The sequence below is a fragment of the Diachasmimorpha longicaudata genome, chromosome 6, assembly GCF_034640455.1.
Source record: "Diachasmimorpha longicaudata isolate KC_UGA_2023 chromosome 6, iyDiaLong2, whole genome shotgun sequence".
NCBI lineage: Eukaryota > Metazoa > Arthropoda > Insecta > Hymenoptera > Braconidae > Diachasmimorpha > Diachasmimorpha longicaudata.
Genome location: NC_087230.1, coordinates 7,450,750 through 7,465,317, shown reverse-complemented (window position 1 = coordinate 7,465,317; position 14,568 = coordinate 7,450,750). Strand labels below are relative to the sequence as shown.

At 40.4% G+C, this 14,568-nt stretch overlaps 3 protein-coding genes across 6 annotated transcripts; 2 read left to right on the top strand and 1 right to left on the bottom strand.

Moving 5' to 3' along the window:
- The first annotated feature begins 896 nt into the window (after positions 1-896).
- Positions 897-4,601, top strand: LOC135163733 (prohormone-3). Its single transcript, XM_064123468.1, has 5 exons — positions 897-1,138; positions 1,241-1,460; positions 1,571-1,715; positions 2,034-2,186; positions 2,282-4,601. Exons 2-5 carry the CDS (start codon positions 1,290-1,292, stop codon positions 2,521-2,523), a joined length of 711 nt encoding a protein of 236 aa, XP_063979538.1. The 5' UTR covers positions 897-1,138; positions 1,241-1,289; the 3' UTR covers positions 2,524-4,601.
- On the bottom strand, positions 4,356-14,563 carry Capt (capulet). 4 transcript variants are annotated; one of them, XM_064123416.1, is made up of 7 exons: positions 11,543-12,534; positions 11,197-11,430; positions 10,124-10,481; positions 9,275-9,992; positions 8,889-9,095; positions 5,031-5,174; positions 4,356-4,946 (listed from the first exon to the last, which is right to left on the bottom strand). In XM_064123416.1, the coding sequence occupies exons 1-7, from the start codon at positions 11,985-11,987 to the stop codon at positions 4,863-4,865; spliced, it is 2,190 nt and encodes a 729-aa protein (XP_063979486.1). In that variant the 5' UTR covers positions 11,988-12,534; the 3' UTR covers positions 4,356-4,862. The 4 variants fall into 4 exon arrangements, with proteins under 4 accessions (XP_063979486.1, XP_063979488.1, XP_063979487.1 ...); XM_064123418.1 differs by lacking the exons at positions 11,197-11,430; positions 11,543-12,534 and adding an exon at positions 14,407-14,563; XM_064123417.1 differs by lacking the exons at positions 11,197-11,430; positions 11,543-12,534 and adding an exon at positions 13,262-13,650.
- Positions 5,341-8,695, top strand: LOC135163703 (uncharacterized). Its single transcript, XM_064123406.1, has 3 exons — positions 5,341-5,469; positions 5,548-5,687; positions 6,047-8,695. Exons 1-3 carry the CDS (start codon positions 5,433-5,435, stop codon positions 8,693-8,695), a joined length of 2,826 nt encoding a protein of 941 aa, XP_063979476.1. The 5' UTR covers positions 5,341-5,432.
- Positions 14,564-14,568: the final 5 nt, after the last annotated feature.

The following is a 14,568-nucleotide window of genomic DNA, read 5'->3' as shown; positions in this document are numbered from 1 at the left end:
TGGTTACGGCAGGAAGCGCGATGCTCTCTGGAAAACCCCCCGATCAATAAACGGGTAGAATGAGGTGGAAGGATATAGCAAGAAATAGTGAAAAACACGAACAATAACCATTAAACAAGTGGAGCAAAAAGAAGGAAATGTTCTGTCCGCCTACGCGAAATTTTTGTTGAATCGCTTTTACTCGCCAGTGACGTCGTTTACCTTTAACATTTCACTCTGGTTATGAGTTTACAATTGATCCAGAGGAGTCGGCATTCCATTGGCAAGGGGAGGAGGGATATATTCATTAAGTATGAGTGAGGGATAAGGAGGAATCGAGGAAGCTGAATATAATTTATTCGAAGCGAGACTAACCGTCGGCTATAAATTATTTTGGACCGATGAAAGCCGGATAAAAGCCTTAGGAGATTATATTAAACTTTTTTCTGTCGATCTCCACTAAACAGCTTCTACGTGGGCCTTTTTTGTATGACGATCAGGGACATTTTACTGACATTCCCGGGTAATTTTCGCGAAGAGATACTATAAGATAGGGCCGTGAGTCTTCCTTTACTGGTCTGTTGTACTGAACCAGGTTCGAAAAGGAAAATTTATGAACAAAACCGGTCCCGAAATTTTTGCTAGCAAGTCCTGCTGACCACCGGGGCGAGATTAATATTCATCGCGGTTGGGCATATTCAGTTGATTTTGTTTAAAAGTACGGGTGGTCCTCAGTGCGCTAGACTTGGAGCGAGTGGAGAAGATATGTCTAAGCAGGAAAGATAAAGGAAGAGGGAAAGAAACAGCGGAGCGCATGCGTCAGGATTTTTCCGCTTTTCTTCGCGACCGAATCGGCGATTGAGGCTGCGCCGACAAGCTCAGTTCCCTCCTGCAGTAGTGATGCCAGACGGAGGCAAAAATTCCACGCGTGGGGGTTTCATGCGCAACTCCCTCGCGCAACTACTGCTACGGCTAGAGCGCAGTGGTACGCGGAGTGGGGCAGTGGGAGACGTGTGAGTCCCGCATCTGGCATCACTGTCCTGCAGGTGCTCTGGAATTCGTCAAATCAGACGTACGTCCACCATCAACTGGGTGATCTGCACTGTTCCATTCGGGAGAAGAGAGAGATTAGATTCATTGTTTAAGTACCCGTGTGCTTGTGAGTTTTCATTTTCATTCGAGTATAACGTCGAAGATCAATCAATATCATCTCGATATATCGGGGGTAACTCGAGGTAATCCCTTATTGTGATGTTTGTAGGAGATCGTGACTTAATTTCTCAAGGTCCAGAGGAAATTGAAATAAACACATGATCATGATGAAGAGCAGCATTTTTTGTACGCTCGTTGTCCTGGGAATTCTGGAGATGAATGGAGAGGTTGAGGCCTGGGGTGGTCTCTTCAATCGTTTCACACCGGAAATGCTGTCAAATCTCGGGTATGGTGGACAGGGGGGCGGATACAGACCCAGTTCGCTTCAGGTAATTCATCCAATTGTTTGATCACTATTGACGTAGGTTTCATGTTGTGCAATCATCTGTAACGATATGTCAATCGCATGCATATATGACGTAATGCAATATTGATCCAGCGTCCACTGGTCGGTAATTACGGCAACGATTTCGGTGATGGTCTGCAGTTTGTCGGCGATGATGACTCCTGCAATCACAGGCCCTGCGGACGTAATGAATACTGTTGTCCTGGACAAATATGTCTGGCCAATGACGCTGACGGTGGTGAGAATTATTCAATCACTTTGGGGGGATTATTTTAATTTGCGTGGAATTAAGCGCGTTCGGAAGTGTTTCGGGACTTCATGTGGAGACTGAGCGAAATTCGAATCGAATAATTTAGGGTCAGATTTCAAGAAAAAATGACTTGACAGATGAAAAAAAAATTGATTCTGGAACAATTTATAAGGAAGGGAAAAAAATAATGTGAGAAAGATTTCAACGATGTTATCCCTTCCCTGCGGAATTAATCTTTTTGTCAGAGTTCTGAGAAGGAAAAGGATTTTATGATTCTACAAATTCCCTTTATTTGCTCTTAAATAGGCCCCGAAGGCACTTGCTACTACTTCCGAGGCTTGAAACAGGGTGAACTCTGTGTGAGGGATAATGATTGTGAGACGGGGCTCATGTGTGGTGATGTCCCCGGTGGCGACACAAGATCCTGTCAGCCTCCGGTAACGTCCAACAAGCAGTACAGTGAGTTTTCCCATTGAGAATGGCTTTTGCCTCATGCATGAAAATTACTCTTCAGCAGTTAAAATTAATAACTCGGTGAAAATGATAATCCCCAGGTGAAGAATGCCTCATGTCAAGGGAATGCGATATTACCAGAGGTCTGTGTTGTCAGGTCCAACGTCGTCATCGTCAAGCGACAAGGAAAGTCTGCTCTTATTTCAAAGATCCACTGGTCTGCATTGGACCGGTTGCAACTGATCAAATAAAGTCAATTGTTCAGTACACATCCGGTGAGAAGCGAATTACTCAGGGACAGCACAATCGTAATCTTCTCTATAAGCGTGGATTATACATTTAAATTGACGCTTAACTCCGGTCAATCCCCGTATATTTAACATATCAGATATGAAAGTAACGCCGCGCAGTCGATTTAATTGCAAGCAATTCAGATAAGTTTGTTTCTCCCAATGCCTTGGTTCACTGACCAAATGAATTGTCCTTAATCGTAACGTACATAGCAATGAATTTAGAGAAAACAAAAAATATTGCAATGATAACATACAAACCTATGGAATTATGTAAAAGCGGAACGATGAACGAGTGCAACCGGATATGTATTGAACTGGGTCAACAAATTAATGAGACAGATTATAAATAAGAGATGTGGAGTGTGCGGCAGTGTGACTTCCAATTTACTCGATTACTACGACTGAATAATACAAGACATATCAGCATAGAAGCGATAGAAGGAAAATTTATTCCCTAGAATTATATTCCTTAATGGTAGAGCAAAATTAAAGTATATTCTTTACCTATATATGTATACGTAAGGTACTCCAATTCACTGGACACTCAGTGCTTATTTTTTTCTTTCCACTATATCCACGAGTATTAAAACAATAGATTGCAAATATTTTTGATTTTTTTCTGTAGACAGAAATATGATTTTTCAATGCATCAATGCATCGTGATTAATAAACGTACAAGATGAAAAAATATAAAAAATACATATCATGCGATCGCCTAAATGCATCGAGAGGAGAGTTTTAAAACTGTGAATGTTAATGCGAGTATATTCTATGGTTAAAATTATATTTTTATCTGCTACCCGATATTTAAGCTGTAACGTAAAATATACACATGATATATATTTGCATAGTATTCATATACTTTTTGTCCTCGAGATGAGAGTGAGGCGTTAAGGAATAATATACGTGGTACTTGTAAAATGTGAAATAAAGAAGACATATCGATGGATTGAAAGTATGAGATGATATACGGGAGACTTCATATGGGAAGAAATTTCGATAAAAAGTCGGTGAATGCGCTAGAAAATTGTATTGGAATTCTGTTCAAATCTATTTGTATTTTTCTCCACTACTGTGGGATATTGTATGAGGAAAAGTCGATCTATGCATTTCGATTTCTTCTTATGAATATTTTTGCGGAATGTATTCTATAAAAATACTTCAGCGGGATTATTGTTTAATTTTTGACCAATGGAATGAAATTATGGCAATATTTTTATTTAGTTCATTTCTAGACTTGTAATAGAATTTTCTTACGAATTCGCTAAGGTTCGGTATTGATTTTTTTTAGTGGCATTAGATGATCGAAATTGATAATTCTATTGAGATGTCTTCGTGTCCGCGCCCCTTGGCCTATTAGGGAGAAAATGGAATTGTATTTGTCTCAGTCACCCCTCCGTTCCATGAGGAAAAACGCGGGGCAAGGTCAAGTTTTTTTGTCACCTCCGCAATTAAAATTTTCGTTTTTTAATCATTCATAACACTGCTGATAACTGACGTGGGATTATGGGAATGGGGTGATTCAGATGGACACGATATCCGGGAAAAACATATCATAGATCATAAGAGTCTACTTATAAGAGAGATATAAAAAAAAATAAAAAAAGAACAATATTTTAAATCAGTTTTTGATTGTTTTATCGAGAATCAAATTGTCACGTGACAGCTGAATTAGTTGTTTTCTATTTTTTGAATAATTTCTAGGGATAATTGAATGTTAATTGATAGTTGATTTCCCATGTCTTCTCAATTTTACTACGATGATTAAGATGATATTCAAAATTTATAGCCATTAGGCTGCGAGTCAAAGTACCTTCGTCATATCGTTAATTCTTTGAATAATAAATTATTATGTGTATGAACAAAAATAAATATATATGTGTAATCGTTTCTCCCGATTTATTGTTCAGAGGTATAGTTGAGAATAAATAACTGTGCAAATACAGACTGAGGATGGATTAATTCACTTGCTTCATGCCCCATGCACATATCGTTTGGGTTATTCATTACATTTCACAAATTATTCGGAACATAAACATTAAAGAACTTATATAGCTTTCATTGAATATAAAAAACTAAAATTTTCTAAAAATGTCTCAAAAAATTCTCAATGGAAAGGAATTCATTTTTTAAAAAATCTTTATCCCGAATTCAGCAGACAAAATCATTGATATGAATATTGGGCACTCACTGAAAATGCGAAATAATTGGAGTTGTCATATTTTTATTAGTCTCTTTGTAGATTGGGATTATTATTGATGATTTTTTCAACTAAAGATCGTGCGTCTCATATCTCATGACACAGTTCGTATAAAATATCATTAGTAGAGAAAAAGAATCATTACAATTATTTTGGGAACTTTGAAAACCTTATTACTTAATATCAAATTTAGCCGAGTGCGTCAACTGCTATTGTGTTGAGTCCCTTAGGGCTTACGGTGGTCTTGAATTGCTCTGGCACTGGGTACTCCACCTGGAAAAATCAGGTGTAATCGTTACTTTTGACAATTCCCTCATTCTGGGCCAAAAGCAAATGGATAAACAGTCAAATACGTACGTAATCCTCAGTTCCTTTTGGTACCATTACATTCATTTCACTGGATTTGCTGCTAATGAGCTCAACATTCAAAGACTCAGGGCTGAGGTACATCTGGCAGCCGTCAGTCTTGTCTATTGAAATTGTCGGTACTTTTCCAAGAACCTGAGCAGAAACGTCAACATTACATCAATTTTTAAGAAATCCATTGTTACAATTGACCTCCGCCCTTTAATAATTATGTCTTTATCTTCTGAACGTGGTCACAGTTAAGGATTCGCTAATGAAAACAATTGATACCCATCTTATCCAAGAGGAAAATAACCCCTAGTCCCAATATACCCCACACGATGAACACAGCCCGTTACAAAAATCTTTGAAAATTATCGCCCAACACATTCCGATTAATTATCGCGCAGGAAGATGGCTTTATGGAATCGCAAAATTCATTGGCAATTCGGTAATTACGATTTTCAATATTCCATTTCAAGTACAAGACATTGTGAAACTGTCGAATTATTACAGAACCTATTTTTAGGCGGAAATGTCCAACCTGTTCGCATGATTTGCGAAGTCGATTGGAAATCTTGTCCTTTTACAATTCTAAATTATCTCTGGTCTGAGACTGTCACTGATGTCATTGACTACGTCACTGGTACGGATGGAATATTATGGCGGGTAAAGCGCAAGCTCAATATTTCCCGGGAAACTCCCTGATCCTTAACGCTTTTGGACTGGCTAATGAGTAAAGGGCCGTCTGTTCTCCGTTTTTCATTATGAAGGGCAAATCAATAAAATACTATAAAATTCCATTGCTTTTTGATGTGTCGTTACTCGCACATTTTTCCCATCTCTATTGCAATTTCGTATTCAGTCAAAGTATGAGACCAGCTCGAATTTGGAGATGAGTATGTTAGTCATTCATTATCAATTTTTGTAGAAATTATAGAATAACACGGGCAGTGCTTTGCTAACTCAGCCAGTTAATTCAGACAGTGAGCTACCGCCAGTTCAGAAGTGTTATCTATTATTACCAGGTCATCATTTCGGTCTGCTGCATGCTGCTCGTCCTCTACACTTTCTGGTCGAAAATTACAGAGATAATCGGTAATATCATGACGGAATACGTATTCAATGGGATAAATTTCAAGCTCAAGAGTCTTGAAATGAGAGTGAATGTCCTGGCCTACAGAATGCAGTACGGATCTTGGCCCCTTCCTCACATAGATAAGAATTCAGAAATAATCAGAATAGAGGATCGTCCGGAGGATTTGTTTACCCTCGACAGCCCTAACTCCGGTTGCACTAGATCCACGCACGAATGTATCTCGAAACCCCATAATTTAAAGCTTCAGCTCAACGACCCAGCAACCTGTGACGGGCCTTCAAACGCAGTTCGTAATGAGGATTCTGTCACAAGAAAGAGTTACCCCCGGCGAAAATGCTGTAATAAATGCGTCAAAGGACTCCAATCACACAAAAACCTATTGAATACAAAATGTCAGGTTCGAGAAATTAGAAAGTCGATGGGGATTCAATGTCAATCGAGTGACGAATTGAATGACGACGAGGGGCAGGTGGAGATCCCCCTGAAGCTCCTTAGCAGTTCTCCAAACATTTCCAAACTGTTTAGATCTACAAGAATCACATTAAACAAGGTGCGTCAGCGATTAGAGAGCCTTCACACAGTTTTGAAAATATACAGGAACGAACAAGGGGTCAGTTTGACCAGAAAAAAAACAGTTAGCGAAGTGAATTTACTGGACAATTTTCTCCAAAAACTCAGTGACTTTCAGGCTGGTACTGCTCAAAGCTATGATCCTCCAGTCGACAACATTTCTGATGATTTAGTCACGTTGCAAAAAAATCTTTATACCCCTGAGGCGGAGGAAAATAAATTAATTAAATTGGATGGGCAAGGTCAGTGCAACGAACAATTTTCGGACAGTCTAAATCTACCAGGTTCGGGGTATTCTGCCAACGAACATAACTGCGCTGAGAACGAAATGAAAGTGATGGAAAGGGACAATGCGATGCTCTCTGGGGACGAGGAAACTATCGAGGATTCAGGGGATTCAGTGCTTACCGCTTCAAAAAAGGGCTATCCATCGCAGCCACTTGATAGTATAATCGAGGAGCAGTCCGGAAATAGTGGTAATGAAGTCCCCCCTGACGGCAATGAAGATCACGATAACCAGAAAGGAGAACCAAGGGTGAATAATCCATATAAAAATCCGGAATCAAATAATGAAGACAAAAATGAACCTGGATATTCTAAGAACTCCGTGGAAGATACTGTACCATCGACCACATTGCAACAGACCACTTCAATAATCACGGCTGAGGAGAGTCAGCAATCTCAGGAATTGTCGAATGAAAAAAAAAACGAAGACACGAGAAATGTAGAAATGGCAGGTGAGAGTGATTCACTAAGGGTGAATATTCCACAGATAGAAATAAAACATGCAGACTGCGTGGACGATACTGATGATGGTGGATGTCTCCGAGAAAAGAACATAATCACTTGCCCGAGCACTCGGACTGAGGAAATTATACCAAATGATTCGACCATTGGGAGAGACAGCAGTTGCTCAGAGTTCATGAAATTGGAGAATATAAAATTCACAGCTCTAACCGAAATCGAGAATTCATGGACGACTGAATTATTCGGGGATGAACGTTTGCCCTACAGTGAGCCATTGGCATTAAAAAATTCTTTCACGGGGATCAACTTCACGATTAATGTATTGTCCAACGAATTTCGAGAGGGAATAGCACGTCTGGGGGACGTGGTTGATCCTCCTATGTTAAATTATCCCGAAAGAATCAATGAAGAAATGAAAAATACACGTGAACCCAAGTTGGAATTAGTGACTGCTAAAAATATTGCTGACGAGGGCCATTTGTCGTTGATCTTATCCAGCACTTCCATTGACAGCAGTATCGAGGGGCCGAACCGCAAGGAAGGTCAATCCCGAGAAAGAAGTGACCTTGACTTGAGTCGCGTAAAGCGTAATACCGTAAAAAATAATATGAGTAAAAGCAGTACTGAATTGTCCTCGCGCAGAAGTAAGTCGTATGCAGCCCGCAGAACGTCTGAGATGTCCTCCAAGCGGCCAAGTACGCCGCAGATTTCCCTAAACTCAACGCATCGAAGATCGAAAATTAACGAGCAAAACAGAAGCGCAAGTTTAGACTGCATTCAAAGAGAAGTTCCTCCGAAATCTAGATCCAAGTCGGGAATTCCTGTTTTGAAGTCTAGGTTCAACGACGCTTCCACGAGAAGAAGCAGAGATCGTTGCAATCCTGTCAGGACTCCCTCGATCACATCGAAAACGTCACAAATTTTAACTGCTAGGGATTCCAGTAAAAAATCAATAACCTTGAGCCCAAATGAGGAAAGTCTGACGCATAATTCGGAGGAACAAACGATTATCTACATAAACATCATAAATGAATCACACAACAATCCAGTGAAGATGGAAAATACCGAAGAGTTTTCGGATTATATCAAAGAGAACATCTTTAAAATCCGGGGATTAACAGAATATATCAAAAACTCGGGAGTTTCAAAAATCGTGACAATCGTGTGCTCTGGTGACTCTCAAAGTGCCGACAGTCACTCACAAGAGGCGGAAATGATTTCTCAAAGAAAATTCGTTATCGATACCAACAGCCTCGTATGATTTTTCCAATGCTAGATTTTTTTTAATGTTAATAATTTTCTGCCTCAGAACGGTTGACCGAAACGGGTTATTTTTGCCCTCGCAACATTATAATTCCTCTTCTTATGTCCATTGTGGCCCCCATCCCCGCTTATGTAAATTCATGTACATCATTCAGTGACAAAGAATGAATAAAAATCGTGGTGACACTTACCTGCATTTGTACGCTTTGGCAATTAACAAATTCAATACTGGAGACAACAGAGTCGAATACAACTGAAGATTTGCGGCATGAATCCATGACAATTGAATTAATCTTCCCTTTGACAATCAGGGTGCTATCCTGGCATCGGTACATGTAAACGACGTTGTTCATTTCCGGGTTGTCAATAAGGAGATCTTTATTGCCCTTGTGGTATTCCTAGAAGGAGGAAAAATAAAAAATTACTACAGTGTAACTTCCTTAACTTTTTTTAGCTCTCATTTTTTATCCAAATTTATATTTTGGAGTCACTATTCAAAAGCCCACGATCCACCCGGTGGCCGGTTTTCATCTACTGGGCAGTTTCTCCTCGACAATTTAGCTATTTTTCAACTTACTATGAGCCATTTTTTCCCATCCCGCGTGAAAACTGGGGGTTTGTCAATGGGCTGACTGGCTGGAGGTACAATTTTCATTGGTGAACTGCTCGAATTCGAAACGACCGGTGCTTTGAACGGCGCCGGACCGGTCCTCAACGAGGAATTCTTATGTGTCTGCATGTCCGACGTAACTTTCTTAAGACTCTTGGTGATATTCTCGCCCTGGTTAATCTGGGCAAACAGCGCACTCCTGTCGTCATTACCTGCTGCTGAATTTAAATCGCCCAGAGGCATGCACGGTGGCGGTGGTGGCATCGCACCAGGGGGTGGTGGAGGTGCGCCCGAGCGAGTCTTAGCCCAGACAAGCCCCGTTGTGTGGTGCTGCTTGACGTATTTTTGCAATTCAGTCAGAATCTGTACCCACGCCTTGCACCACTGAACGTGCGTCTTGTCCTTCTCCTTCCAGTCTTTGAGCACACGATTGGTGTAGAACTGTCCGGCGTCGTTCATCTCTTTAATATACGGAGCAGGAGTTGGAGATACCGCAACCCATCCAAGCGCAGGAATACTCTCGCTTATTGCCGATAAGTGATTAAAGTATTGGGAGCCACGATTCTTTTCACGATACTCTTGGATTGCTTGTATTTGCAAAGACGTAGGGGACAGGAGGGCCATTTCCTCTGACTGATTCGCAGGGGGACTACTAGTCGCCGTCCGCAGAAATTCCAGTTGAATCCTGAACAGACAAGTGGGAAATTGCTCTTGTATTGCGTATAGTGAAGGTATTTTTTTGCAGGACATTACAATTGAATCTGACTACGATCGAGATTATCGTTAACTTAATGTTCAAAGTGGATTAATACTCACTGGAAAGCTTTTTCCACGAGCTTACTGTGGGGAGCAACATCACCTCCAATTGTTTGGCTCAGCTGCAAGTACTCGGCAACAGGTCCATTGAGAATATCAATGTAATCGTTAATCGACATGATGACTGGAACAGCGCTGAACTCTTCAGAATCACGATTTCCTAGTTCTACAACGCTCTCGATGGAGATTGTATCTGGGCTGGAGTGATCGGATCTCTTTGGCGAGAAATTCTGAGTTTGAACACCTGCTTCCTGAGTCAAAATAAATAATTTCGTGGGAAGCACTTCAAGACGATTAGTCACGTTCTCCAAGCGAGTTACCAACTCCTCCAGATGATCCTCTCGTTCCGTATCACAACCTGAATAATTACATTATGATTAGTGACGTTTATTTGTAGGGAGTGTCAATGAATGAAGTCTCATAAAATCAACGACAATATTTTAATTATTTCGCAAACCCGAGTGTTGAAGTCCACTATTAAATTAAATATAGAGCCACCGAGTGTTACACAAATAGTCTCTCCAAGCTGTAATCATAGTCGTTGACATCACGAAATTATGTCGTAAGCCTTGGAGAAATACTACATTTGATTTGTTTATTGTTGTTGGCAACAGGTGTATCAAATTAAATTGATTAATCCTAAGATTTGATGCGAATCCTTCGGAAATAATTTATTCATCCGAATACCTTGAATCTGATCTCTAAAAATTCAGCACTAACGACAACAGTTGGACGACTCAACCTATGAAATAAAAACAAATTATTACTTCACGGACAGACCGAATCAACTGAACCCTCTGTACCATCGAAAACTCCTCAGCAAACTGAGACAGACAAGATGAGACTCAAATGTCATGAGGTAATCTAGAATACCCCCGATATTTATAAATAGAAAACCCGCAAAAATCGTACTTTGGGTGGATTTTGAGAGCAGGCAGGAGAAGAGTGAAATAAATGTGGGCGTAGCACTGCGCAATAATGCGGGGATTATGAATCCCGTGTGCGTATTAATATCTCTAAATAAATTCATCATGCTTGATAACATTGACTGAATATTGCTAATGCTTCCTAACCAGGATGAATCAATGGACCGAGTGGATCGAATCTCACTCTGTGTTCTGCCGTATTCTTCGTGGCGTCGATGAAGTCAGAAAAAAATCTGTGCCTCCTCAACGCCAGTTCATCCTTAGCAACTGGTGTCGCCGGTGGCTCCAGCAATCCCCCGCGCCCTTCATCAACTCCATCATCATCATCCTGCGATAGCCACCTTATAATGTGCTTGTCTGATCTCGGTTCCTGTTCGCAAACTGTGGGACAATTGGCAGTTTCGTCATTCCTTTCACGATGCATCAGTCCATTAAAAAGTGCACAAATGCAGTTTAATAAAACCAAAAATTCATTTTTCACCGGCGTCTATACCTGGCTTATCGGCGTGTAGCGAATTCTCGAAGACGGAGTCATCTCCATCTTCGTCCGGGCCGTCCTTGATGGTTCTCTCTATGTACGCAGGAGCTTCGAATAGACAAGCCTTCTTGGGCGATCCTGGCTGTCTATTCCCCAGAGAGAGGTTCAGCTGCTTCTCCTCCTCCAGCTTCACAGACTCCTCAGCCAATTCCGAAACGTCCTCCGAAGGCAGGGACTTCGATTCAATAATGTCCACCTTATCAACATCGTCATCGTCGTTCTCCAATGCTGTCTCAGCATCTCTGGTATCGCCATTCAACTTCTCAGTAATCATCCCACCATCATCAGCCTCCGGACTTCCCACTTCATCCTCACCCTCTGCATCATCCTGACGTTTACCTGTCGTCTTTTTCACATCAGCTTTCTTCGATTTCTTGGTGCAAGCACAGCAGGAGAACATTTTTTTATACACCCAGCTATTGTGGGAATCTCAGTATCTGATTACACAGCGATACTGGCGACGTGTCCTTGTCACGTTGACAGTCATTTATTAATCTCCACCGGCTTAATTGTTGCAACACTCGTCAAACAATGCGCTCATTAATACCAAACTCCCTCGATCAATTGTGAATGAATCCAGGGATTCTCCCTATTGCGCATTTGCATCGGTTTTTTTTCGCTGCTCGAAGCAACAATTTCGTGTAACACTGACAACGCTATTTTTTCAAACGAAAAACGAAAATTGAGGTGAAATCGTGGGTGTGGAGTGCACATTCGATGTTGGACCACTATCTCAGCAATGATCTATGTATACATATGAACTCTGCTGGGTACTTCCCAAAAGCCACTCCTTCGATACCCGGACAATGACTGGTATAGGTACTACAGATATCACACAGAGTGAAGTCATCACAATGCAAAGGTGATGACGATTATCGCGTCTTATTTCCTATTTGGGGCGGAGCATATCCGGTTGGTTTAATTCAAGTCCTCCGCACTGTTACTGATAGACTTTCGACCAGCACTAGATTCGCAGTGCTGCCGCCCGAAATATGCGGACGAGACCCGAAATTGTGTATATCCTGAATTTTTCCGAGGAAATGAGCTTTTTTTTTATTCACCCGGCGAAATGTCATTCACCCTCGATTACTTCAACCGACGAATCGATTCAATTGGAGTGTTTTTTTTTATTAATAATCGGGGATAAATAACAGTAATGTCTAATTATTTCGAAAAAATATTACTACATATATTTTTTCAATAATAAATTAAAGCGAGAAATGTAACTCTGGTAATGACGTGCAAAGAGCAAAATGCATGGGCTTAATCGTATTGTATGTAATTAGGAAAATGACTGTGTGTTAATAAATAGCTCTCATGTTAATCCGGACAGTGAGGTACCGTTGGAGAAATTAAATATTAATGTTTTCAGGTCAATCAACTGAATGGCGTTACGATTTCACAGCGATAAACTCCCAATTAAGGGAGATGCTAGGATTTTAGATTGATGAATCAATTAATGAAATTACAGTGAAATTATTATAGCGATACCTTGAGAAAAAAATTATTACTCCAAAATGTATATTCAATTAAGAAAATTATCCATTTTTTAAATCCCGAATGTCTCCAAATACTTCTACTGAGAGAAAAATAGTTCTAGTTGTCAAATACGTGTCTACTTGTGAATGAGTAATTTTTTTCTCAATGTATCCGCAAAGTAATCGACAAACTCACGATTTTTCCAGATTTTTAACAAATGCCGGTAAATAGCTTTGTCTGACTGCACATTGAATCCATCTTCTTTCAATTCTGAATACGGCATATTTATTCCGATAAATTTATGATAACGATGGCGATTAGCGAGGAAGAAACACGAAAACCTAGTTGTGAAGACAAATTCTCCAGTTAAAGCGGTGCTGAGTTGCAAAACGATTGAAACCAACTGTCTGATTCCGAGTTCTCCACTCTTGAGATTCAATTCACCCTAGACAGTAAAATAATTGATTTCCATAATTTTATTGAGTGGGGACAGATCCAGACCGTTACTCCTGAGGTATGAATTCCTTGCAAGAGTCGATGAGCCACAAAATCCACACTAGAAAAATTGTAATGAGAAATTTGCTTGAATATTCATCAGTATTCTTGCTTCTCAGAAATCGAATGACCTCTCGCGAATTAACTGTATATTTTGCCAAGAAGAAATTCGTCTCTTGGGAGAGACGAAGCTCCAAAAAGATGCAGCACACTTTAAAGGCAGAACAAGTGTCTAGAAATGGTATAGAACAACTATTCCACAGGACTGGAGGAATGACGGCTGATGTGCTGTAAAATAATTCGATATTCTTTACACCTGAAGACACAGGAAAGGAATGATCCACTGAAACTCTTCCCAATGATATAGTTATCAAAAAAATGATGAAAAAATTAGAGAGAAAAATATCCTACGGTTGTTGGAAGCTCTTCAGTCATTCCAGCGAATCTAATCTAGCTCCAACGCAATGACCATAAATGGAGAGATTCCTCGGCTTATCGCGAATGAATATTTGAGTGGAGACTTGTCAAGTGAGCAGGTGCGATGATTTCAGGCCGAATATTGAGTATCGTAGACTTACGCATGCAAAGGGAGGTGAGGGGGAGGGGTTGATGATTCACAATGTGTTGGAGTCACAGCAGGAGATCTAATCGTTCCATCCGTTGTCGGAAATAAGGGAAACCAATGTAGCACTCCATTTCCAATTTTTTGTCTGAACTTTCGCCGATAAATAAAATGCAAAACTATAAATCGAGAAAATTCAACAATGACACAATGCAAGGATTCGACGGGACGAGTGACATATCCTTGTATCGGCAGAAATTGTTAATTGAATGAATTTACTCACCGATCAGCACGACCAATGATTTCCCTTGACGCCAAATGTCCCAGAGAATTGTTCAGTCTATTTGATGCACTTTTGGCAGATCAAGAGCACCTTTGTAATGATAATACGCTAAACTGTGAAACACCGATAAAGCAACACATCTGTGTTCATTCAATGGGCGTC